This window comes from Sturnus vulgaris, unplaced genomic scaffold (assembly GCF_052056855.1).
Source record: "Sturnus vulgaris isolate bStuVul1 unplaced genomic scaffold, bStuVul1.hap1 Scaffold_155, whole genome shotgun sequence".
Classification (NCBI taxonomy): Eukaryota; Metazoa; Chordata; class Aves; order Passeriformes; family Sturnidae; genus Sturnus; species Sturnus vulgaris.
In genome coordinates this window covers 957,576-981,555 of record NW_028276072.1, presented here as the reverse complement: position 1 = coordinate 981,555, position 23,980 = coordinate 957,576, and the positions used below count along the sequence as shown (strand labels likewise).

At 50.7% G+C, this 23,980-nt stretch overlaps 1 protein-coding gene across 1 annotated transcript in view; it reads left to right on the top strand.

Annotated features, from left to right (window-relative positions):
* Positions 1–23,980, top strand: part of LOC148219314 (Fc receptor-like protein 4) — a 93,231-nt gene that overhangs the window by 66,581 nt on the left and 2,670 nt on the right. Inside the window, exon 5 of the mRNA XM_088157722.1 lies at positions 23,652–23,882. Within this exon, the coding sequence (XP_088013848.1) occupies positions 23,652–23,882 (231 nt within the window). The remainder of the gene's footprint in view (positions 1–23,651; positions 23,883–23,980) is intronic.

Here is a 23,980-nt window from a genome sequence, read left to right as displayed (position 1 = left end):
GTCCATTGTGACATTGCAAGGCCTCATAGAACCATGGAGAGACCATTCAGACACTTCACAGCCTCCTGGAACCGTGGAGAGACCATTGTGACCCTGAGGGGTCCCATGGAATCATGGAGTCCATTGTGACACCAGGAAGCCCCATGGAATAAGCAAAGCACTGTGACACTGTGAGACCTCATGGAACCATGGAGAGACCATTGTGACCCTGATGGTCCCCACAGAACCAGGAGGACCATTGTGATACTGTAGGGCCTCGTGAAACCAAGAGGCCTTTGTGACACTGCAGGGCTACATGGAACCAAAGGTCCATTGAGACATTGGGGGCCTCATGTCATCAGTGGTCCATTGTGACACTGTGGAGCCAAAGGAGACCATTGTGACAATGCAAACCTCATGGTCCAAAGGTCCATGGTGATAATGAAGGTCTTCTTGTAATCAAGGTCCCATAAAACCAAGGGAACACAGAACAGCTCTGGCTGGTTTGGCCTCCAGGGAGTCACATGACTGGTCCAGCTGACCTTGGCATGTTGAGGGTCTCTTCTCATCTGCTACTGAAATACCAGGGCTTCCTGCTTTCCTTCCTGTGGAAAAGAACTGCCTTTCTCCTCCAGGCACCCATGGCCAGAATTGGGATTTCACTGCCAAATTTCCTTATATCCAGGGATTGCTCCCATAGGAATATTGCCAGGACAAGTCTGGCTGGCCATGGTTTCACAAGGGTCACCTCTCATCTGTCTCCAAAACCCTGGGGAAGTCTCTGTGCTTCCCTTCCTATGGGAATGAACTGTCCTTCTTCTCCAGGCACCCATGGCCGAGATTGGGATTTCACCTCTAAAATTCCCTACATTCAAAGAGTGCTCCCAGACAAAATCTGCCATTATTGACAAGTCTGGCTGGTCTTGGCCTAGTGAGGCTCTCACCTGCCTTCCAAACACTGAGGCTCTGTGCTTTCCTTCCTATGAAAAAGAGCTGTCTTTCTTGGCCAGCGGCCCATGACCAGAATTGGGATTCCACCTCCAACATTGCCTGTTGTGAAAGACTGCAGGAGATTGTTGGCTCACAATATTCCATGTATGGGGGAGGAAGGGGCAGGGGCAGCCTTGCCCTGCCCTGTTACCCCAGCACTGCACTGCCCTGTAACCCCTGAGCCTCTATCCCAGCCCAGCAGTGTCTGCCAGTCCCTGGCACACCAAAGGCAATGCTCCAGACCCACCCCTGGAGCCCCAGCCCAGCTCCTGAGTGACCAAATGACTGAAAGTCCCACCTGGGGGAAGGGCCCAGGAAGACCAAGGATGTATTTAAGGCTGAACACAGGTCAAGGACACAGGTTGACCCTACCTCCTCTTGGAATTTCTATCTGAACACTGCTGGAATCCAGGAGTTGATACCTGTGTATGTGCTTCTCTGTGTCATTTTTGTCTTTCTTTCTTTCTTTCTTTCTTTCTTTCTTTCTTTCTTTCTTTCTTTCTTTCTTTCTTTCTTTCTTTCTTTCTTTCTTTCTTTCTTTCTTTCTTTCTTTCTTTCTTTCTTTCTTTCTTTCTTTCTTTCTTTCTTTCTTTCTTTCTTTCTTTCTTTCTTTTCTTTCCTTCCTTCCTTCCTTCCTTCCTTCCTTCCTTCCTTCCTTCCTTCCTTCCTTCCTTCCTTCCTTCCTTCCTTCCTTCCTTCCTTCCTTCCTTCCTTCCTTCCTTCCTTCCTTCCTTTCTATTTTTGGCCTCTTGCAACGTTTGAGTAACTTAAAATTAAAGAGGCCTAGAGTTTGTGAAGTAAAATTCTCAAAGTTAAGGCTTTGAGAAGTGGTTTGTTTTGTTGACTGAATATCATATTAAACCTTTTGTCCAAGTTTCTCTGATTTTCTAAAGCTGCTAGCAAAGGCTATTCTGTTGTTTCGAGCTCCTGAGAATCTCTTGTTGGTATTTCTCCAGTGCTTCTAACTCAGAGTACACAAATAATAATTCCTTTTAAATGTCTTGTTGTGAGAGGTTTTTGGGGGATGGGAGTCAGGGCTTCTCTGTCCTCCTTGGCACAGCCCAGGCAGGGCTTTCACAGCCACATTCCACATTCCATTTCCACCTGGACCCGCTGGTGCCTCTGAGTTCTGCTTCCCCAGCCCCAGGGACACTCTCCTTGTCTGCCCATTCCCCCACGGTCTCTGGGCAGGGATGGCCCCAGTGGGGGCTGCTGACATCCTCAGCAACTCCGAGGCTGCTGCTGAATTTGACTTCTCCAGAGGCTTGTTCAGCCTTCAGCTCTTGAGTTCAGGGATTCAGTGCCCCAGGGCTCATTAACATTCAGAACACCTTAAAAAGCCAAGCCTCCGGGAATAATTTATGTCTTTTACTCTTCTATGGTTAATTAAATTGATTTCAGAAGTATATTCAAAGTGAATAAACTATGTTACCAGTACAAGGAGAAAAGAATTCTTTGTTGAGCCTTGTTTATATTTTCCTGTTTATACACTGATATCAGCAATCTCGAATTGATATTGAACCCCAACCCCTCATCATGCAATCTGAATAGAAATGAAAATCAAGACTCTTTATGGCTGACAATCAGTCACACTCTGTCCCTACCCCCACCCCACCATTTCTCCATCCAAGCCCTGGCACTCAGAGCAGCCTTGTGCAAATCCAAGCTCCCTACCCCCCAGGCTGTGCCTGCAGCTTTCAGCTCCTTGGCACCAACTCCCACCTGCTTTCCTTGGAGAAGGAGCTGCCTGAGACACAGAGGGATGTTCATTTATTGTCAGCAAACAAAACCAGAGGAAGGCACAGCTCCATAAAAACAAAGGTAATTCCTCAGCTGGATATTAAGTCACTTTCCACAGCAGGCAGTCTCAGACCAATTGAAAACACGTTCTGTGCCCAGCACAGATCCCAAGATGCCTCAAACCCTCCCTGCCCTGATTCTGCCCAAATTTGCTCTTTGCACACACGAGTCACACACTGAAGTCAGGAGCTCCCTCCATGCCCAGAGGGAGGAAAGGAGAGAAAGTGGCTGAAGAGCTCTCTTGTGCACAGCTACAGCTGCACTAATGCCAATCTGGGCTCACAGGAACGTGATCCAACAGCCTCTGCAGCATCTGTTCCCTGGGTACAAATCTGGCTGGATAAGCCAGGCCCAAGGAGTGCTGGGCAATGGAGCCACATCCAGGGGTGTCCCCAGGGCTCAGGATTGGGGCCAGGGCAGTGAAATCTCTTTATTGCTGATGTGGACGAGGGCATGGAGGGCACCCTCAGTCAGTGTCCAGGTGAGCCCAAGCTGGGTGGGAGTGTGGCTGTGCTGCAGGGCAGGAAGCTCTGCAGAGGGATCTGGACAGGCTGGAGCCATGGGCCCAGGACAATTGGATGAGGTTCACCAAGGCCAAGGGCTGGGACCTGCCCTGGGCTCACAGCCACCCCAAATCCCTGCCTGTGCCCTGCCCCGGATCCCCACTGCCTCATCAGGTTTGTGTCCTTTGGGGTCAGGAACTGGTAAGACTTAAGAGGCAAGAGAAGGATTCTCTTCAATGCTAAAATATAAATGTAAAATCACAGAATTTATTGAACATTGAACCTCCTCCCTCAACAATGTGAGACATCCCAGCAGCATCTGACACATCCGTCATCCAGAAGGGATTTCTGTACAAAATTAATTTTAGGCAAAGATGATGCTATGATAGATATAAACACAATCAAGGTGTTGTACCAGCCTGCTCTGCCTGGAGTGCAGTTAAAACAGCTTGAAGATTGTTCTATTTGCAAAGCTTTCAGTGATGGATGGACAAAGGGAAGCCAAGCTGCTTTTGGTGTTGAGGAAATGCTGAAACCAGCCTGAGTCATTTAAACTCATCCTGTTCTTGCTGGGATGAGGAGCCCCTCAGCCTTCCCTGCTCTGGGCTGGACAAGCCCAGCTCCCTCAGCCTCTCCTCACAGCCAAAGGGCTCCAGCCCCACCTTGGAGGCCCTTCCCTCACCCTGCTCCAGCTGCCAGACATCTTTCCTGCCCTGGGGAACCCAAACCAGGCCCCAGTGACCTGGATAATCCACGGCCTTGATGTCCTGGTCACACAGTCCTGGCCCCTTGTCCCCGTGTCAGGCTCTGGGGTTGATTTGTGGAACATCCTTGGGGGAGGCTGTGGCTCCAGGTGGACCAGGGGGATCCCGGGGGACAGGGGACCCTGCTGGGCATGAACAGCATTGGACTTGTCTGGGGCAACTGTGAGGGGGGGCTGGGGCAGAGTGACCAACCCAGTGACCTCACACAGCCCTGCTGGGATGTCACACAGCCCCTCCTGTGATGTCACAGCCTGCCCTGTGATGTCACAGTCAGCTCTGTGATGTCACAGCAACAGCCTGTGATGCTCAATGACCTCACATACCCCACTCTGTGATGTCACAGCCCACTCTGTGACCTCATGTTACCAGATGATAAATTGCCCACCCCAGGTGAGCTAACACAATGTTTGTTCTCCAAAACCACTGGCCTCTGGAACCTGCACAATGCCCGTTGTGTGAGAAGGGGAACTGGGAGTTCCCCAGCCTCAGTGTCCTGCCAACTCTGCCAGGCTGAACTGGAACATTGGGGTTAATGACCACCAGGGACCACCAGAGAGACCCCCAGGACAGAAGAACCCATGGGTAAAGGGGAGGGAAAATATGTTCATGATTTTGGGGAAATGGTTATCATATGTCTGTTTAGTCCAGGACAATCAATGAATAGGTTTGCAGAGTACAGAATATAAACAGAAATTTCCTGTACTCAGCATGCACGGCTTTGGGAGGAGCTGTCCCCCTGTGTATCCAGCCAAATAAAGAATGCTGCTTTTTAATGCTGCGCTGGTGTTAAGGAGTTTTTAATTTGAACCAATTTTTGGTAACACTCTCACTCCCAAGGAAAGCTCTGTCTCCTGCTGTTCACAAACAGAGAAGGGCTGGTGAGAGATGTGGTGGTCAGAGGCTGCCTGGGGTACAGTGACCATGAAATAATCCAGTTTTCAATATTCTGTGAAACAAGGAGAGGCATCAATAAAACTTCTACACTGGAATTACGGAGGGCACACTTTGGTCTATTCAGGATACAGTTTTGGAGAGTACCAAATCAGGTACTGATATTTCAAGGGGAACAGTCCTTCTAAACAAAGGGGTCCAGGAAGTATGGACACACTTCAAGAAAGTAATTTAGAAGGAGCAGGAGCAGCCTGTTGCAACAACACATCATCAGTAGAGTAAAACTAACCTGTCTCACAACGGTGTAAACCCAGCTCACACTCCCTATCAGTGTGTGAACAATCCAAGGCCTGGTGAATTCTGCTTCACAATGATTGGGAGAGTCGACATGGAAGGATGTTTGCCTAGTGAGAAAAGTGCACAACGGGCAGGGGCGGCCGTGGCAGGCCACGTTTCACCGCCCCCAGGGAACCCATCCACCAAGTGTGGGAGAAGCTGCCACCGACCATGCCACGGGCCAGCGGCTTTTGCCCACCCCGCAGCGATCGGATTCCCTCCGGAAAGGCCGGGGGATGGCAAACAGTGACCAAAAAGACCCAAACAAATAAAAAGCACAGGGTGCATCATACAACCCGTGTTAGCCACGGGGTCACGGGCCAGGGCTGGGGGCGAGGCCCGCGCCTCTCACTCCCCCCAACCCCTCCATCGACATCTCTCGCTCTCCAGCCTCGCCCACGACATTCCCGGGGGCTCTGCCGGGTTCCGGCCACCGCCACCGCCGCCAACCCTGAAAAATTCCGCCCGCTAAGCGGGTCCCCGGCTTAGGGCCGAGGAAGGGGGACGACTTCAACAACACACGGCGGGGACAGGGTGCCGCCACCCCGGCCCGCAAACTTCATCGGGCGACTCCCGTCACCGAGCCCCTCAGGCAAGCGGGCGAGGCCGAGGCGAGGCCACACGCCCCACTGCACGTCCCCGCGGCCCTTCCGACACGGACACTCCGGCAAACAGGTCGGGAGAGGGAAAGGAGGCGCAGCCACCTCGGCCGAGCGAGCCATGCTCGGGGCTCTCGGGGAAGGGGCCGGGGAAAGCCTCGGCGGGCTCAACACAACCCTGGCCACAGTCCAGCCCCGGCTGCCGGCCACGGCACCAGGCCGAGAGCCGAAAACGCCGCCCCCGGCGAGCGGGCGGGCCCCGGCTTAAGGCCAGGCAGAAAAGGGACGAGGCGCCGCCGCCTCGCCCGCCGCCATCCCCGGAGGAGCGAGCGGGCGCCCGCCCCCCTTCACGAAGCCGGCGGCAGCCGGGCCCGAGCGGGACACGCTCGCGGCTTCTCTCTGTCCCCGCCTCGCCTCGCCTCGGCCGGGGAGCGGCTCTGGCATCACCTCTCGGCTCGCCTGTCCCAGGAAGCTGGGTGGGACGGGAACCCGGACAAAGCCACGCCACTCTTCCCCTCGTGGGCTGCACTTTCCTTGCGCCGGTGACCGCCCGCGTGGCACAGCTGGAGGCAGCCACAAACAGCGAGCCCCTGGTGAACATCGGAGCCCGGTGGGGACAACAGGTCTACCCAGCCCTGCCCAAATTCGCCCGTCCCGCCGGAACGGGGCAGACCTGTCCGATCCAGGACGCCTCCGGCCCCGGAGCCGGGTAGACCTGGCCTCCCGCAGCCGCTCCAGGGCCGGGTAGACGAAGTATCCTCGTGTTAGAAATGAGAAACAAAAGTCTCGATATTCAGCAAAATTTAGATTGCTTTATTTGATATAGACAGAGCAAGCAGCGCGCTGGGGAATGTGAGGGGTCACCGCCCACACTACGCTCCACCGAACCTTGGTTTGCAGCTCCTTTTTATAGTATGGTTTTCCTTGTAGTAATCAATTTTGGTTTTTTTGCTGTCATAATTCTGCTAAGTAAGCAGTAGTGCTCAAAGAAACATCCATGGCACCGCTGTCCAGATGGTTTGTCAAGTAACCATCTGGCCTTGGTCGATAAAGAACAGCAGAAGTGGGAAGTCTGGTCTTAGCAGATAGGTTGCAATTGATTGCACAAAGGCAGGAAATCTGATTTTGCAAAATCTTTCAAGCCGTGGAAACCTTGTTTTACAGACTGGTATCAAATACAATTTATTTAGAAAACACAATATTCATAACAGGTGGATTTAAACAGAATGGTTTTAATCATGTATTTCCCTTTATCTAGGCCCATGTTTTTATCTAAGTATTCTGGTTTATATAAACTCCAGAACTTCTATGATTAACACGAATCTTTTATCAATTATCACACTCGTAACACCCTGGAGCCAGGGGAACCCCCCAGCCCCAAAACGCCCAGGAGTTGCATGCCTCTAGCAGCCCTGTCCCACCCGGTGAACCCGATTTCAAGACCAATAAATATTTTTGACAAGTTTTTAAAATTTTATTTCGATTTTATTTTATATTATTTTGTTTTGTTTTATTTTCCTTTTCTTTTCTTCTTTTTTTGATCGAATACCTCTTCTATTTTCTTGGAACAAAAAACTTTTCAGGAAAAATTGGTTTGGGAATATTTCTGGGTTTGGCTTGGAGGCAAATGTCACACTGTCGGGTTACCTGAACCTGAACCAGGGCATCTATTCCCCAGTGTGTTTTTTGGTGCTCTTTCTTTACTAATGACTATAACAGGTGAGAAGGGATGGCCATTGTTCCTTCTGCAGTAACAGCTCATCTCTTTTGGTTATATGTTCTTTCTTGATTTTTAATTAGTTTTCTATTTTTTTTGGTATATACTGGCTTACTTTCAAGGGAGATTTGTTTATTTGGAAATAAAGCTTCCTTAATCATTAATCCTTAATTATTTCACTTTTTGCTGCATCTTTTGCCTCTTTGTTTGCTAGCTCGTTTCTTTTTTCCAATTTTGAGCTCATTTTTTGGTGTGCTTTAATGTGCATAATTGCTATTTGCTCAGGGAGCTGAACTGCTTTTAGTAGCCACAATATTTCTTGCACGTGTTTGATACTTTTCTTCTGTGAGTTTAACAGTCTTTTCTTTTTCCAGATGGCTCCATGTGCATGTATAACTCTAAATGTGTATCTTGAGTCTGTATAAATATATATATATTTCTTGTGATGTTTAGGGCGCGAGTTAAAGCAATTATTTCAGCTTTTTGTGCAGAGGTATTTATTGATGTCTCGGTTTGAAAGACAGGTATTTGCTAAGCAAAGGCGAGAACCCCTTTCCTGAGATGCAGAATGCAACCCCCTCCCTTTTAATTATTTTAGTTTTAAATCAGAGGCCTTCAGGCAGGAGATGTGGGGATAGGAGTAACAGTTCTTTACTGATATCTAACAAGGCAGAAAACAACAACAGCTATAAAAACTGACAACAGAACAGAACAGTCTAGCTCAGCTCCAGTCCCTTTTGGCCACAGGCCGTCTCCCTGCGCTCAGTTCCCGGTGCTGGGGGCAGGGCAGGTCCCGCACAGTTGAAGAGGGCTGGGTGATGGCCGGGGCCCAGGGGTGAGAGGGATGGGGAGGCGACTCCCCCTCACGGTGTCGGTCGTGGTGCTCGGCAGAGGGTCCGGAGGTAGGAGGATGAGGTGGGAGAGGAGCAGAGCGGTGTTTGATAGCAGGGAGCGTGGATCTCAGCGCTGGGATGGCAGGGGAGATGCCAGATCAGAGCCCGGGCCGTCCTCCCACTCCACGAGCCAGGCGAGAGAGCGAGAGCCCCCCCAGACCCCTGTCCCACCTTTCCTTTTCCAGTGTCCCCCTATCCCCCACCCCCTGCGAGAGAAAACTATTGCTACTAAGGTGTAGCCACAAATACTTAGCATAACAATGGGAAAAATTCCACAGAAAGAAAAGGGAACAATTCAACCACAAACACCCCCAGACATCTTTCTTGAGTTCCCCAGCCTCTGGCCTGTGTCTCCTCATCGCTCTCTGTAGACTCTCCATGGGGTCACCCCATCCACGACATTTCCCCATCAAACCCATACCTCCCGTCCCCCCGTTCCCCCACGCCAGGTGCCAGCCCCGTCTGTGTCCCTGCAGTGCCCGTGGCCAATGCCACCATCACCCCTGGTCCCCCGGCACTCCAGGTGCATGCAGGTGACCCCGTGACCCTGCGCTGCTCAGTGCAGGTGGGCTCAGCCCCTGTCACCTTCACCTGGCTGCACGATGGGCAGGACGTGGCCCGGGGTCCCCTCCTGGATCTTGGGGACGTCGATGTGGGACATTCAGGCACCTACCAGTGCGTGGCCCCCAACCAGCTGGGACAGGACGGGCACGGCGTGTTCCGGGCACTCAGCCCAGAGCTGGCCCTGGAGGTGACACCCTGGGGACATGGAGGCACAGGTGGGGTCACTCGGGGTTCCTATGTGGGTCTGCAATCCCTTGATCATAGATGACCCAGGTTCACCCCCTGCTCTGTCCTTGGCAGTGACACAAATGGAACAGGAAACAGGAGGGGAGCTCATGAGGTCACTGGGATTGCAGAACCTCTGGGGTGACCCCGGGGACCCCAGTGTGTCCCTCTCTATTTCCTGCAGAGGCTGCATGGGTGGTTGGGTCCCTCTTGTTCCTGGTGCTGCTCATGGGTATCATTGTGGCCTTTCACTGGTGGATCCACATGGGTGGAATGGAGGGAATTGAGGGTCTGGTGGAGGTTCAGGATTCCCGGAGGTGGATGGGGAATCAAAGTCACTCCTACATTTTTCCTTTGCAGATTCCAGGAAACACCAGGAAAGGTGAGTGCAGGCTTTGACCATGATTTGTGTTTTCCCCAAATCTCCAGCACCTCCCATCCTCTTCCACACATCCCCTTATTCCCACGGAGCCCCCATGGTGGAGGATCCTCAGGCAACCAACGTGGAGCTGCTTGGGCCACATGGGCAACCGTGGGAACCCAGTGATATCTGTGACATTCTACAACAAAAGTTGTGACCCTCGGGGAAGTGGGAGGCACTGGAGTGATGGGAAGGCCCCATAGTGGGGGCAGAGATTGGGCAGCACCCAGGGCCCCTGGGCTGGGGGAAACTGAGCCCGCAGTGACCTCGGCTGGGGGTACTGAGAGCTGTGGGGGGAATTTGGAGGGTCTTGTTTGGGCTCCAGGGGGATCCATGGATGGGATTTCAGGAATATTGGTGTGGCACTGGGAGCTCCTGGAGGGTTTTGGGAACTCTTGGAGGGTCATGCAGGGATGTTGGGGGATCTTTCTGGGGTCCTGGGGGAGTTTGAGGGGTGCCCCTACCTGCCAGGCTTCGAGTTTTGTTGCTCAGAGGGTCGGGGGCACGGGGGGCAATGGGGGCACTGTGGTGGTGCAGAAGTTCTGAGGGATTCAGGGGTGATTGGAGTGTCCAGGGGCAATCAGGGGTTGTCACGATCCGCTATTAATGCAGAGCGGGGGTCGTGATGGTTCTTTTGATCTCAAAGGTGCAAACAGGCAAAATGCAGGGGACAAAATCAGTTTATTCAACAACAGAAAATCAGTTTAGTCAACAACAGCAATGCATTTCATCAAATGCCAACAATTCAGTTACGGTAAAGGGGAGAGGTACAGGGTAAGGAAAGGGGAAGGAAAGGAAGGGATGGGAGAATAGCTACCAACAGACGAGACGGGCGTCCTCACGGGTCATCCGATAGACGAGTCCTCGTCCGTGGGGAGATCTCAGGGGTCTTCATCAGTGGAGAGATCTCAAAAGGTCTTTTCCAGAGGGTCGCTCTTTTATAGTCCTTCTCCAAAGCGAGTGGCCTCTAGCCAAAAGGTGGGAAGATTTATGGACCATTGTGTGGTGCTGCAGGAGACAGGTACGGACAATCAGTCCTCAGTTGATGCAACACAGTCTCTGGTTGGTGCCACGACAGCACGGTCCAGTGAACACAATACACCAGCACACAGTCATGAGCATCCACCTTGGCCCGGCCAGTAAACCATTGTTCGGAGTCAGTCTGGGTGGGGTCCTCAAGGTCTCCTTGCGACGGTCGGGAGGCAAAGTCAAGGGGAACTTCGGACCGACCCTTACACCACCCCGTGACTCACGATCGTCGTCAAGAGCGCCCTTTTGTAGAGTTGTAGTGAAGTCTTCAGTTGTGGTGTCTTCAGGACTCGTCCCCGTTGGTAGCATACCCCAGAAAAAACAGAGACAGGAGAGTAGGAAAAAGATAAGGGACAGGATAAGGAAAAGGAGAAAAGGGAAAACAAAACAGATCAATTATGTTCAATTTTGTTGATTGCTAACGTCTTCAAACAATTTGTTCAATTTTTGATTAGAAATAAAAAGCAAGTTTTTGATCTCAATTCTTTAAATTTTTTCAGTATTGATTAGAAATAAAGCAAGTTTATGATTAAACAATTCTTTGTTCAATTTTTGATTAGAAATAAATCAATTTTTAAAGCAAGTTTTTGATTAAACAATTCTTATTAAAAAAAAGGAAAATATTCATTTTTCATTTTATCTGAAACCTTGTGTCAATAACCCTGGGGATGTCAACAGTAGCCGATCTGGGTATATCTGTCACAGATGCCAATTGTGTTAATCGTTTCGTTATCCTCCAAGTCATGATGTATAGAATTGCTGACAAAACAAAACCAATTAAAACTAAAATCAAGAGAACAATGGTGGGATGACACAATTTGTTCAGGATACCTGTAGCAGTAGGTGACCACCCAAATAGAGTATCCCACCACCTGTGTTCAGCATCTGCCTTTACTCTTTCTAAAACACGATGTATTTTTTCCACATTGTGATGAACAGCTATTAGAGTTTTCTGTCCGTTTTTCTTGATCCTCTCCAAAATTTCGATCAGATCTTGGTGGAGCAACAATTGCTTCACCAGAGAGAGGTTCATTCCAATTGGAGTGGGCAATAGATGGTGGATCAGTGTGTAATTTGACTGCAAAAGATGGTGAGAAGTAACTGGGGCTACATAGGAAAAATCACATCCTGAAATCCTAGTAAAGTTGCAGACACAAAAGTTTGAATGATTTTTAGTATTCAGTACCAAATTTTCTATAAAAACACTATCACAAGCGGTTCTAAAGCATGCACATCCATTGCCTATATATACTAATACAGTTTCAGGAATCTCATTTGGATGGATTTCAAAGTTACAAACGTTCTGTTCTGTGTCCAAGCAGATATCTTGAGCTCTGATTGCATTACTTTCACAGATAAACCCTTGTTGTTCCCGGACAATGCAAGTTTCCAAATTGACAGTTTGCCACCTCCCACCGATTTGACGGGCCCATTCCCTATGCTCAAAAGGATAGAGAATGGCTCCATCATGGTTCAACCCTAATGCAATGATGGGGAATATTGAATGCACTGAAGCATTACGAATCGTCAGTACAAAGGCTGTGGCAATGCTTGTGCTGGGATCATAGGTAAAATTTACTAAGTTCCACCAGGACTGGAATTCTTTTTCAAAATCAGTGGCACTGTCCCAGACTATTTTTCGGATTTCAGTGGGAAAAGTGCCTTCCTCACCTTCTCTTATAATTAAAGCAGCAACTGACTGCATCCACAACTGGGCCTGGATACAACTGAGAGCCAAAGAGATGTTATTTTGAGTAGCACCAAGTGCATCGATTATCAATTTGTGGTCATTTACGTTTACCTTTTCCCAACTTGGTAATATGTTTGATAACAACCATTGTTGGGCTCCCAAAGCTGTTAAGGCTGTTTGTAGGGGCCGTTGTAATTTGGTTACATCTCCAGCTGTGGTAGCCAATTTATTCATTAGTACTTCCGAATCGATGCTATTCAAAATTCCCAATCCTGTTCCCACAACACCGGTTATGTCTCTTGCCATTCGTTTTTTAGCAGGATTTCGTTTCCGCAGCCAGGTTGTCCATCCCTCAAAAGAAGTTTGCAGAAAGGGTGAACAAGCTGGTTGGACTTCTGAGACATTATTTTGCATCAATAATTTGATTTGTTTGAGAGACCATGCCGGATTAAACAATATTTGTTGTTGGCCAGTTTTTCTAATTACATAAGGTCCAAATTGAAAAATCGTAGGGCTTAGCACAACCGGTGGTTGGGTAGTAGGTGTTACAACATTAACATCAAGCTCTCCCCAGTATTTTGTATTATTTTTCCCACACATGATTTTATAGGAAAATTGTACAGCAGTTAGGTTTAGCCAACAGTCTTGATTTTGGGGCTTGCAATATAAAGTCCGGCCATGAGATCCTATGCCATGACTGTATGCAGGTTCGGTGAGGGATCCAGTTGCTAATTTACAAGTTATTGCGACATTATCACCTTGTGTCACCAAGAAAGGAGGGAAAACCTTGTTTTTGTCATCTAACACTAGGGGGGTACTTACACCACGGTATATAACTACGGCGGTTAGCGTGGGTTTTTCTATAGCATTTATTCTGAATTTATAGGTCAGGCCTTTCAAGCTGGACTCATCTGTTGTGTTATTCTGCCAGGAGCAAGTTACATAGGTTGGTCTGGTTAAAGTAAAGTTATGCCAACAGTCTGTAAGTTCATCTGCACAAAGCTTTGTAACTTCAACGTTGTTGGTGTCAGGGTCCAGGGTATAGTTACCAACCTTTCTTTGGCGGCAGCACAGTATTAGGGGAGCTTGTTTTTTACATGTCCATGCTGTTGTGGGGCAGAGACTCGCCGTGATGTTAGGGTGCAAACTACTGGTTATATCTGTTTTTAAGTAATTCCCGGTGATTGTAATGGTGGTGGCTTTCTCCTGAAAGGATTTTTCCACTTTTCTGCATCCTACCTTGATCTCTTCACCAATTATTCCTGTTAGTATCCTAGCCCAGTCCTTTTTGTCCCAACCCCAGTCACTTGAACGGTATACCTCAGAATCGTGCAGTACTACGGTCGCAAGGCTTGGGTGACGATCTCTGGGGTAGGGTCCTAGAGCACTGGTATGCCTGATGGAAGCTTCAGACCACGGCCACTGGGCCGAGTTTTGGCCATGGTGTGGTGGTAGGATACAGAAAAATATCAAAAAGATGATCATGGTTCGTCCAGTCCCCATGTCCCTCGGTGGTCTTCTGTGAAAGCAAACATAACAGAGTCTGCCACCAAAAGGCAGGAGGTCAAAATGATGGAACAATCCAACGGGTACTTATCCGATGCTCTTTTCCCAGAGCATTGGTGGCTACCCATGCATATTTATTTAGAGGAGTTTTTAGTACTAGTGGTACTTCTCCTACAGTAGGGAGGTTTACCAAAACAGGTTGCCCAGGATAATGGACTGGATTTTTGGAATCATTAGGTCCCTGTAGTGCAGGAATGATGCTTGGGGCTTTTAGACAAAAAGCAGTTATTTTGGGACACCCGTTTACCCCCCATCTGTCATTTATACCTTTTACAGCTTGCCATAATCGAAGATCCCAACCTCCCTCATGTGGCTTTAGGAGTCGCTTTAGAAGACCGTTGGTCCTTTCTACAATCCCGTTGGCTTGAGGATAATAGGGGGTGTGAAAAGTCCACTTTATTCCTTCTTCCCTTGCCCATTCCTGTACTACTTTAGCAGTAAAGTGGGACCCATTGTCAGATTGAATCTCCTGCGGCTTTGGAAATGTTCCAAACCATTCTCGCAATGCCTTAACAGTATTTTCTCCTGTAGCTCTATTAAAGGCTTCAGCTTGGACTAGCCCTGAAATTATTTCCACTCCCACCAGCACGAAGTGTTTACCACCAGACTTCTTAAAGGGGCCGATATAATCTACCTGCCATGCATCCCATAGGCCTTTACCTTTCCTTAAGTGCAAAGGGTCATCTTCCAAAGGATGCCTTTCTAGTCGTCTGCGGCATTGCTCACAAGCTGATATGCATGTTTTACACATTTCCCTGGTGACAGGCCAGCCACGAGCAAGGGCTTCTTTGTATAAATCTTTGGCACCTGTGTGTTGTCTTTTTATATGCAACCATTCTAACAGATGTTCCCAATCTTCTGTAATTTGTTCCTTTTTCAGGGGACTTAGTCTTGCTAACTCATCAGCAGCATTATTCCATTCACCAGCTAAATTTCCATCTGTCTGATGGGAAGCCACCCACCCCACAGCAAAGTTCCCGTGACTTGCTATATCTAGAATTTCTTGCCATTTTTCCTTGTGCCATACTGGGATTCTGTTGACTTCCCAATCATTTTGCTGCCAGAAAGGAAGCCACTCTGTACATCCTTTAAACACAGCATAGGAGTCAGTGTAAATACAAACAAGAGAGGTATTATGTGCCTCCTGCTTGAAAACACTCCAAACGGCAATCAGTTCACCAACCTGAGCACTGCCTTCTCCCTCAGTAATAATTCGTTCACCAGATGAAGTATGAAGGGCTACTGCTCTGTATTTCCACACTTTTCCCTCTCGTTTGGCAGAGGCATCAGTAAACCAGGAATTCACTGATTGTTCAGGGGAGAAAGGAGGGGCCACTTTAATTACTGAGGCAGGTTTATCGTGGCTGTTAGCCAAATTCTCTGTTTCTTGTATAGCCAGACTTTTTGCAGCTCCTTCTGTTACAGAGAAGATGTTACAGTAATGTTCTATCTGGGCATACCACTTCCTGACTGAGGATCTCTGGGCCACCCCGTCAGGGGGAGGGGTCCCGCTGGTGACTGCTTTGATAACTTTGAAGGGGCCTCTTAATACAATTGGTTGTTGGCGTGTAATTTTTTCCACTTCTATGAGAGCTATACTAACAACAAAAAGCCCCTTTTCCCAGGTGGTGTATCTTTTTTCGGCATCTTTAAAACCACGAGAATAAAAACCAACCGGCCTTGTAGGGCCTTCTGGACCCCGTTGCCATATGTGCACTGATAGCCCCGAGGTAGCAAATCCCCATTCTACCTGGAAAGGATCTGTGGGATGAATAGGGCCTAGGGCTTGATGTGCAGTTGCTTCGAAAATCAGAAGTTGTAGTGCCTCCTCCTGAGAAGGGGTCCAATCCCATTTTACTTTTTTCCTCAGCAAGTCATAAAGGGGTCTGGCAATAATTGAAAAATCAGGGATGTGTTTTCTCCAAAACACTAATAATCCCAGAGCTTGTTGAAGCTCTTTCCTGGATCCGGGCATTTTAATTTGATCCAGGGAAGTTAGGGTATCCGGTGGAATACATGTCATGCCTCCTTTCCACCAAATCCCTAAAAACTTCACTTCCTGTGAGGGTTTTTGAATTTTCTCTGGGGGAATTTGTAAGTCAAGGCTTTCCAGATGAGAGATTATTTTCTGTTGGGTATCCCCCACTACTTCTATTTCATCCCCTCCCACCAGAATATCATCAATGTATTGATAGACAGCTACATTGTCAGGTTTGGGTATCTTTTCTAATTCCTGTGCTAAAGCATGGTGGGCTAGAGTAGGGGAGTGTTTATAGCCTTGAGGAAGCCTAGTGAAGGTGTATTGCTGTCCTTCCCAGGTGAAGGCAAAACGGTCCATGTCCTCTGGTTGTATAGGTATCATAAAGAACATGTCTTTGACATCTATAGTTGCCATGATTGTATGAGCCTTCTCCTGAATTGAAGTTATAAGTTCAGCTAAATTTGGGACAGCTGCTGTGAGAGGATCTGTGTTTGCATTTAGTCTGCGAAAATCTACTGTCAGCCTCCACTTTCCGTTAGGTTTACGGACTGGCCACACTGGGGAGTTAAAGGGAGAATGAGTGTCAATTATCACTCCCTGATCTCTCAGGTCCTGAATAACTGGCTTGATTCCTTCTTTGGCACCAGTGGGAAGTGGGTATTGTTTCACATTAGTAATTTTACTGAAAGGTAAGGAGGGTGCAGTTTGGAGCAGATTAATATTAAAACGTGGTGTGCCAAAGGACCAGAGACAACCCTCCTCGTCTTCCCACTGCCTCCCAGCGAGGACATCCATTCCTAATAAATCATTTGGAATATCCCCAATTACAATTTTAATAAGTAACAAATTCTCTTCTCCAGGTAGTAGGATTTTTATCAGAGCTATATCCATAGCTTCTGTGGTCCCCAAGGCATTAAGGACAAAGCATTGTCTCCTCGTTGGAACAACTCCACATTTCTGCGCAGCTTTTCTTGTTAGTGCAGAAATTTGAGCTCCAGTGTCAACCACAAAAGTGACAGGTGACCTTCTAGGACCAACTATTGCTGTTATCAGGAGGTCCCCAGTATTGTGGTTTCTGGTGAGCGTTCTAAGAAATAACCAGTTTCCCCCCCCATCCCTCTGCTCACCCACGAGAGATGGGGTTTCTAGTTTCCCTGCTTCTGAAGCCGTTTTAGTTCCATTCCCAAAGACTGAGAAGGAGGAAACTCTGACTCAGCTCTCAGAACCTGTAGAGGAGATTGATTTGGCTCACTGCCCAGAATCTGGGGAGGGGTTAGGTTTGACTCACTGACCATGACTGGTGGAGGAGGAGGTGCACTAGGCTGAACAGTAGGAGAGTTTGATGTAAGGATCTTAGGGCAATGCCAATTCACAACAATTTTTATCAACTTGTCAAGTGGTAAGCCATCCATAACATCTTTAGGAATTTGTTTCTTTAACCCCAACGACCACCAGTACTGACGAGAAGTATTCAACTTCCCCTTTTCTGGCTTATCACTACTAGGAGAAATGATGTGTCTAACACCCTTGGTTTTCTCCACTTTATCCTCTGGGATTTTTACGGGTCCATATTTCCTACTGAAATTCAGCAATTCCTCTGCCACTTCGCTCCATGTCCAGATTTTACGGTTATTGTCCGGAGACTCTGGAGTCCGTCTAGGAGGGGTTTCATAGGGAGGGAAAGAGTCCACGGAACCAGATCGCTCACGTGAGTTTCCAAGAAATCTATCTAATCTTTCTACAGGTGTCATGGATGCAATAGTTTTTTGAAGGAGAATTGCGGTAGATTTGAGAGTTTCTGGGAGACCACGAATTAAAGGGGTCATGATTTCAGGCATTACAGGTAATTGCATAGGTGATTCATAGGTGGTAGTCAGTTTTCTCTCATGTATCATTTGCAAGCAAGCAGCTTTGTGAATGTTTTCCAAAAGTTGGTCGAGAGTACCAACTAAAGCTATAGGGTCTCCCCTTTCCAGGGGGTTAAGCCCCCCGGCCCAGAAAGCTGCACGTTGGGTCAAGGACCATGGGTAGCTTTTATCTCCGGTTGTTAAGAAAACTCCATGTCCCCAGTACCCACTAGCTTCGCTTTCTGATAATTTAATCTGATCTCCCCCAGTAAGAGACACTCGAAATACATATTCAGTTTCTGTTTCATGAGGGAGTCGCCCATATTCCTTTTTCAGTTTTGCTAATTCAGTGGCAGAATATGGGATTTCTTTTGTAGATATGTTTGGTTCAAAATCATCAGGACCAAGATAAGTATATTGTGTTTTAACCATAGGTCTTAATTTTGGACAGCAGTTTTCCCCAAGATTTTTCATTACAGTTAACTCCTTTTGGGGATAAATTTGATTAATGTGAACAATCTCCTTTTCCTCTGTTTCTGTGTGTGTTTCATTCTGCTTTAATTTTTTTGCACATTCCTTTTTTAGGGCAGCCTGTAGCATATGATTTTCGTCTCGCAATGAGTGGTTCTCATTTTGCAGAATTTGAACAAGATTTTGCAAAGAATCTATAATTGTGCTTTCTTCACTCACTCGCTTAAAGCGAGTTTCTGTGGCTGCCGTAAGACAAGCTCCCAAAACTGAGCAGAGTATGGTTTTATTTTTGCCCAGTTTGAACCTTGACTCATGTTGCAAGGAATATATCCTATCAATCACATTCTCCAGATTAAACCAATTATTGTTCGCCCATTCCTCCCCACCTTGGGACGGTCTGGCGCTATACTTAGCTAATAGAGCATAAAATGCAGCTTTATTTGTTACAGTGGAATTCTCAGTCATTTTGTGAAGGGATAAGTAAAAACCACAACAGGGAGGTCTATTGCTTAAGTTACCACACACAACGAAACAGCTTCCGCTGTGTGCCCCCCTTCGCTTCCCTGTGTAGGTGAAGAGACCAAACTACTTGGGAGGCACTCCTTAGTTACAAAACACCAGGATGTCTCTTCACTGCACCAAGTAGTCAAACATCATAAAAAACAACAAAACAACAACAACAGCAACAACAACAACAACAACAACAGTGTCCCGCCTTTTGCACCAGTAGATCTTTTGTGAAATTCTGACGACAGAACCCTCAAGCGAGTCTGGGGATGCTCCACACCAAGGTGTCTGCAGTCTGCGGGAAATCAGAAAAACCCCCCTTGCTTTCTAGACAGGCTCACCCATCCGAGGTGGCCAGCTAGGTGCGGCTGGAGTAAGACTTCCTTCCCCTGATACAGACTACAGACAATCTTGCATCCCTTCTGTCTGCCAGAAAATCCTGTCCGTGACGCCAATTTAATGTCACGATCCGCTATTAATGCAGAGCGGGGGTCGTGATGGTTCTTTTGATCTCAAAGGTGCAAACAGGCAAAATGCAGGGGACAAAATCAGTTTATTCAACAACAGAAAATCAGTTTAGTCAACAACAGCAATGCATTTCATCAAATGCCAACAATTCAGTTACGGTAAAGGGGAGAGGTACAGGGTAAGGAAAGGGGAAGGAAAGGAAGGGATGGGAGAATAGCTACCAACAGACGAGACGGGCGTCCTCACGGGTCATCCGATAGACGAGTCCTCGTCCGTGGGGAGATCTCAGGGGTCTTCATCAGTGGAGAGATCTCAAAGGGTCTTTCCCAGAGGGTCGCTCTTTTATAGTCCTTCTCCAAAGCGAGTGGCCTCTAGCCAAAAGGTGGGAAGATTTATGGACCATTGTGTGGTGCTGCAGGAGACAGGTACGGACAATCAGTCCTCAGTTGATGCAACACAGTCTCTGGTTGGTGCCACGACAGCACGGTCCAGTGAACACAATACACCAGCACACAGTCATGAGCATCCACCTTGGCCCGGCCAGTAAACCATTGTTCGGAGTCAGTCTGGGTGGGGTCCTCAAGGTCTCCTTGCGACGGTCGGGAGGCAAAGTCGAGGGGAACTTCGGACCGACCCTTACAGGGGTGCAGTGGGAATCGGGGGTGCAGTGGGAATTTTTGTATTCCATGGGTTGTTGGAGCTGCCGAAGTCCCAGGAAGGGTCAGGGGTCCCGGGGTCCCCATGGTCACTCCCTCCCCTTGTCCTTGCAGCTGCCAGGAAGCCCCAAGACAGGTGACTGGGAGGGTCTGGCCAGGACTCCCCTTTTCCACCCTGCCCTAGACTCCACCCAGAGCCCCAGTTATCCCCATAGGACCCCCTGGAGGAGGGGGCAGTGATGGACCCCCATGCTGTGGGCACTGAGTGGGCAGAGGGAGAGTATGGGGGGGACACGTCACCCACGGGTGTCACCCCCACCCAGGTCTCCAACCCTGGAGTCTCTCTCAGGTCCCCGCCCAGCACATCCCCCAGGTGACCCACACAGAGCTGCTGGGACCCCAAGGACGACAGCAGGACCCCGGTGACATCTACGAGAACGTGCTGTGACACTGGGGGCACTGGGGGCACTGGATGTTGCTTTCCTAGGGCACCCCCCCTTTGGCACCCCCCAGGCTCCCATGGGTGCCCACCCTGACCAGGAGGTGGCCACGAGTGGTGGGTTCCATCTGGGGCTGCCAGAGCTCCACGTTCCAGTGCTCCCAGTGCTCCCAGTATCCCCAGGGGCTCCCCATTCCCTCCCCCAGTGCCAGGGGGCACAGGACCCTTGTCCCTCTCATTGGACACAAAATGCAGCTTTAGGATTAAACTGGGAGAAATGGTTTTGGTTTGTTCAGCTCTGCCTGCTCAGCTCGGGCCGAGGAGGGTCCCGGTCAGGTTGAGCAGATCCTTGTGGGATTTGCAGCAGTTTTGGGGCTCTCTCAGTGCCTTGTGCACAGGGACCAAATGATCAATTGCTGCATTTCCGGACTGGTTCCCTCGCAGCTGCCCCCGCAGGGGGGGTTTCCAGCCAGCCCTGCTCTGAAAACCATCAAAGGCCCTGGCAGAGCCACTGCTGGGGCTCACACCGGATTTTGTGCTTCTTGCAGGGCTGAGCAAACCACAGCCACGCCTTTTTCCCCCACAGAATTCTCACCTTTGCAGCAGCTCGAGAGCTGCGAGAATCAAAGCCAAGGGGGCAGGGGCAGCCTCAGGTCCTGGCTGCCACCTGGGGCTGGCCAGAGCAGGGCTGGCCAATGCCCATCCCTGTGCCCTGGGCTGGGCCATGGCTGGGCCCCACACTTGGATGGCCACTGGCTTCAAGGAGGAGCAGTTTGGGAGCTCCTTCCTGCCTGGGGCTCCATTCCCAAGCTGCTCTTGCTGGCTCAGATCCTGCGGGGGTCGAGTGAAAATGGAGATGTCTGGAACAGAATTTCTCCCAAAACCCAATAAACCCAAAGCTCCTAAGCCCTCAGGACAGAAATGTCATGCAGGGGATTTTGGGGAGCAGGAGAGGGAGGGGGAAGCCCCCCAAGAGCATCACAAGTGTTCCATGTGCAGGGTCTCATCCATCTCCTGGTTGCCAGCACTGAGACCCTGCAGGGGTTTTGGGTATGAGGGTGGGCTTTGGGTGTTTTTGGGGTGTCTGTGCCCTTCCTGACTGGCACCAGGCCATGTCCTTCCCTCCCACTCATCCCTGCTGGGGTTTTTCCCCCACAGAATGATCTTGGTGGGCTGTGGCATGGGGCCGAGGTGCTGCACCTGTGAGGGTTCCCAAATGGGGATTGAGGGCTCCCAGATGGGTGGGGGCAGCCAATGAGGGGGTGTAGAGTGGCCGGGTCACACCCCAAATTGGGGCACCCCAGAGGTCACAGAGGTCACAGTGGCCCACTGAGGACAGAGGGGGCTGGCAGGGCCCCCCGTGCCCTACCCTGGACAGGGACTTCCTCAGGGAATGTGTCCAGGAACCCTGCCCAGAACCACCATCCCCCAGGACAGGATCTCCCCTGCTGGGATGTGTCACCACTGGAACAAAATCTGCCCAGAACGTGTCACCCCCAGAACAGGATCCCCTCAGGACAGGAACCCCTGGATGTGCCCCCCCAGGACAGAACTCCCCCCTGTGTGACTCTCAGCACAAACAGCCTCTTCCTTCTGCTGCAGGAGAGAGAAAGTGAAAGTGTTGGGGAGCACAGCTGGACACCCCCATCCCCCACAGCCTCCCCACCCCTCCCTGGAGACCCCTCACCCCCTTTTCTCCCTGCCTGGATTTCCCCCCAACCCATTCTCTGCCCAGCTGCTCCCCAGGATTTCTGAGCCAAGAACTGGGAGTGGTGGGGAATGGCACAAAAGTGAAGAAAATAAGGAAACCAGAGAAATAAAGAGAGGAAAAAGTCAAGCGTGGGGAGGGCACAGAAGCAGAGCTGCTCAGGACCCCCATGTGATGCCTGCCCAGGAAACACTCCAGGGGGGCAACGTTGGGCCCTGGGTCACCCCAAAATCTGAGGCACCCAGGGTAGGAGTGGTGACCCATGGGGCCTACCCAGGCACTGCCCACCCCTGGCACCCCCATTCCCCTGGGAACCCAACCATGGGACCACCATCCCTTCTGTCCCCTCTTCCCTGGGACCCCCATGCCATGACCTCCACTCCCCAGGATCTCCATTCCCAAGGACCCTCATCCTGGTAGTTCCAGCCCCTGGGACCCCTCCCTTCCCTTGGGGACCAAGATTCCCCCAGGACTCCCATTCCCCTGACACCCCAATCCCTGGGGTCCATCCCATGATCACAAATCCCTGAAGGCCACGTTGTTCTGGGATTCTCATCCCTGAGTTTGAATCCACCCAACCCTTGGGACCCCCATTCCCATCCCTGGAACTCCAGTCCCCTGGACACCCATCCTTGGCTCCCTGCACCGCCTCAGCCTCCAAATTCCGGCAACATCCTGTCCCACCATGTCCCACCATCACCTCCATGTCCTACAAGGTCCCCACCCTGCCCCCATCCTGTCCCCACCCTGCCCCCACCGAGGGCCACCTACACATGGGGACGAGAGCTGACCTCGCTTCCTGTCCCTTCATCCGAAGAGCCGCCAGCCAGGGGACAGGGGACAGCCACAGCAGTGAGTGACAGCCAGTGCCCATGGCCGGGGACACCGGGATGGCCGGGAAGGTGGCTCTGCTCCTGTGGGGTGAGTGCCCCGGGCACGGGCCTGATGACCCTGGGGACGGGCCCTGGTGAGGCAGATAGGGGTGGGGAGGGGGCACAGGGGGGCTGCGGGGTCCCCTGAGGTCCCCAAGGCCAGCACAGCCAGTGGGGGACAGAGCCAGTGGCTCCTCAGTGTGACCGGGGTTTTGGGGTGGCCCTGGGAACAGGAAAAGGGGAACTGGGATGTGGGAGAGGGATGTGGAGACAGGGATGGGGGACAGAGTTTTGGGGACAGGGATGTCAGGTTTGGCTCCACGGGGCTGGGGCAGCTGTGGGGACAGGGACAAGGGGAGAAGCACCACGGGGATGTGGCCGTGGGGCTGGCGGGGGTGAGCTGTGCCAGCACGGGCTGGCCGTGGTGTCCCTGTCCCCGAGGCGTCCGTGCCACCCGGACGTGTGACACAGAGCTGTCCCCTGGGAGCCTCTCCAGACCTGTTGGGGACCGTGCCCGGGCATTTTCCCACAAGAAGCCGTGTCCCCACGGGGACAGCTCGGGGACAGCCTCACACCCTGTCCCCACGGAGCCAATTCCACCTTGCCCTGTCCCTTCTCCCTTCCAGCCCAGACCCTCAGCCTCGCTGGTGAGTCCTCGGGGGATGCCATTCCCCCACCCCGCTGTCCCCAGCCCCTTGGTGGCCCTGGCAGGCTGGTGTCCCCTGTCCCCCGCAGGTGCCCAGACCCCCCAGCTCCTGGTGGAGCCCCCCTGGACGCCGGCGGTGCTGAGGGACCGGGTGACACTGACCTGCCAGGGCTCGGGGACCGCCCGTGCCACCACCTGGTACAAGGACGGGCGGCGCTGGGGGCAGGAGGGACGTGACCGCTTCCCTGTCACCGAGAGTGGCACCTACCAGTGTCAGAGACCCGGCAGTGGGCTCAGCCCCCCCGTCATGGTGTCAAATGGTGAGGGGGGATCTGAAATGCTCAGGGTGGCTCCCTGATAACTCTGGGTGGGCTCCACTCCGTGGGTGGCCTCACAACCCTCGTGTGACAGGCGAGAG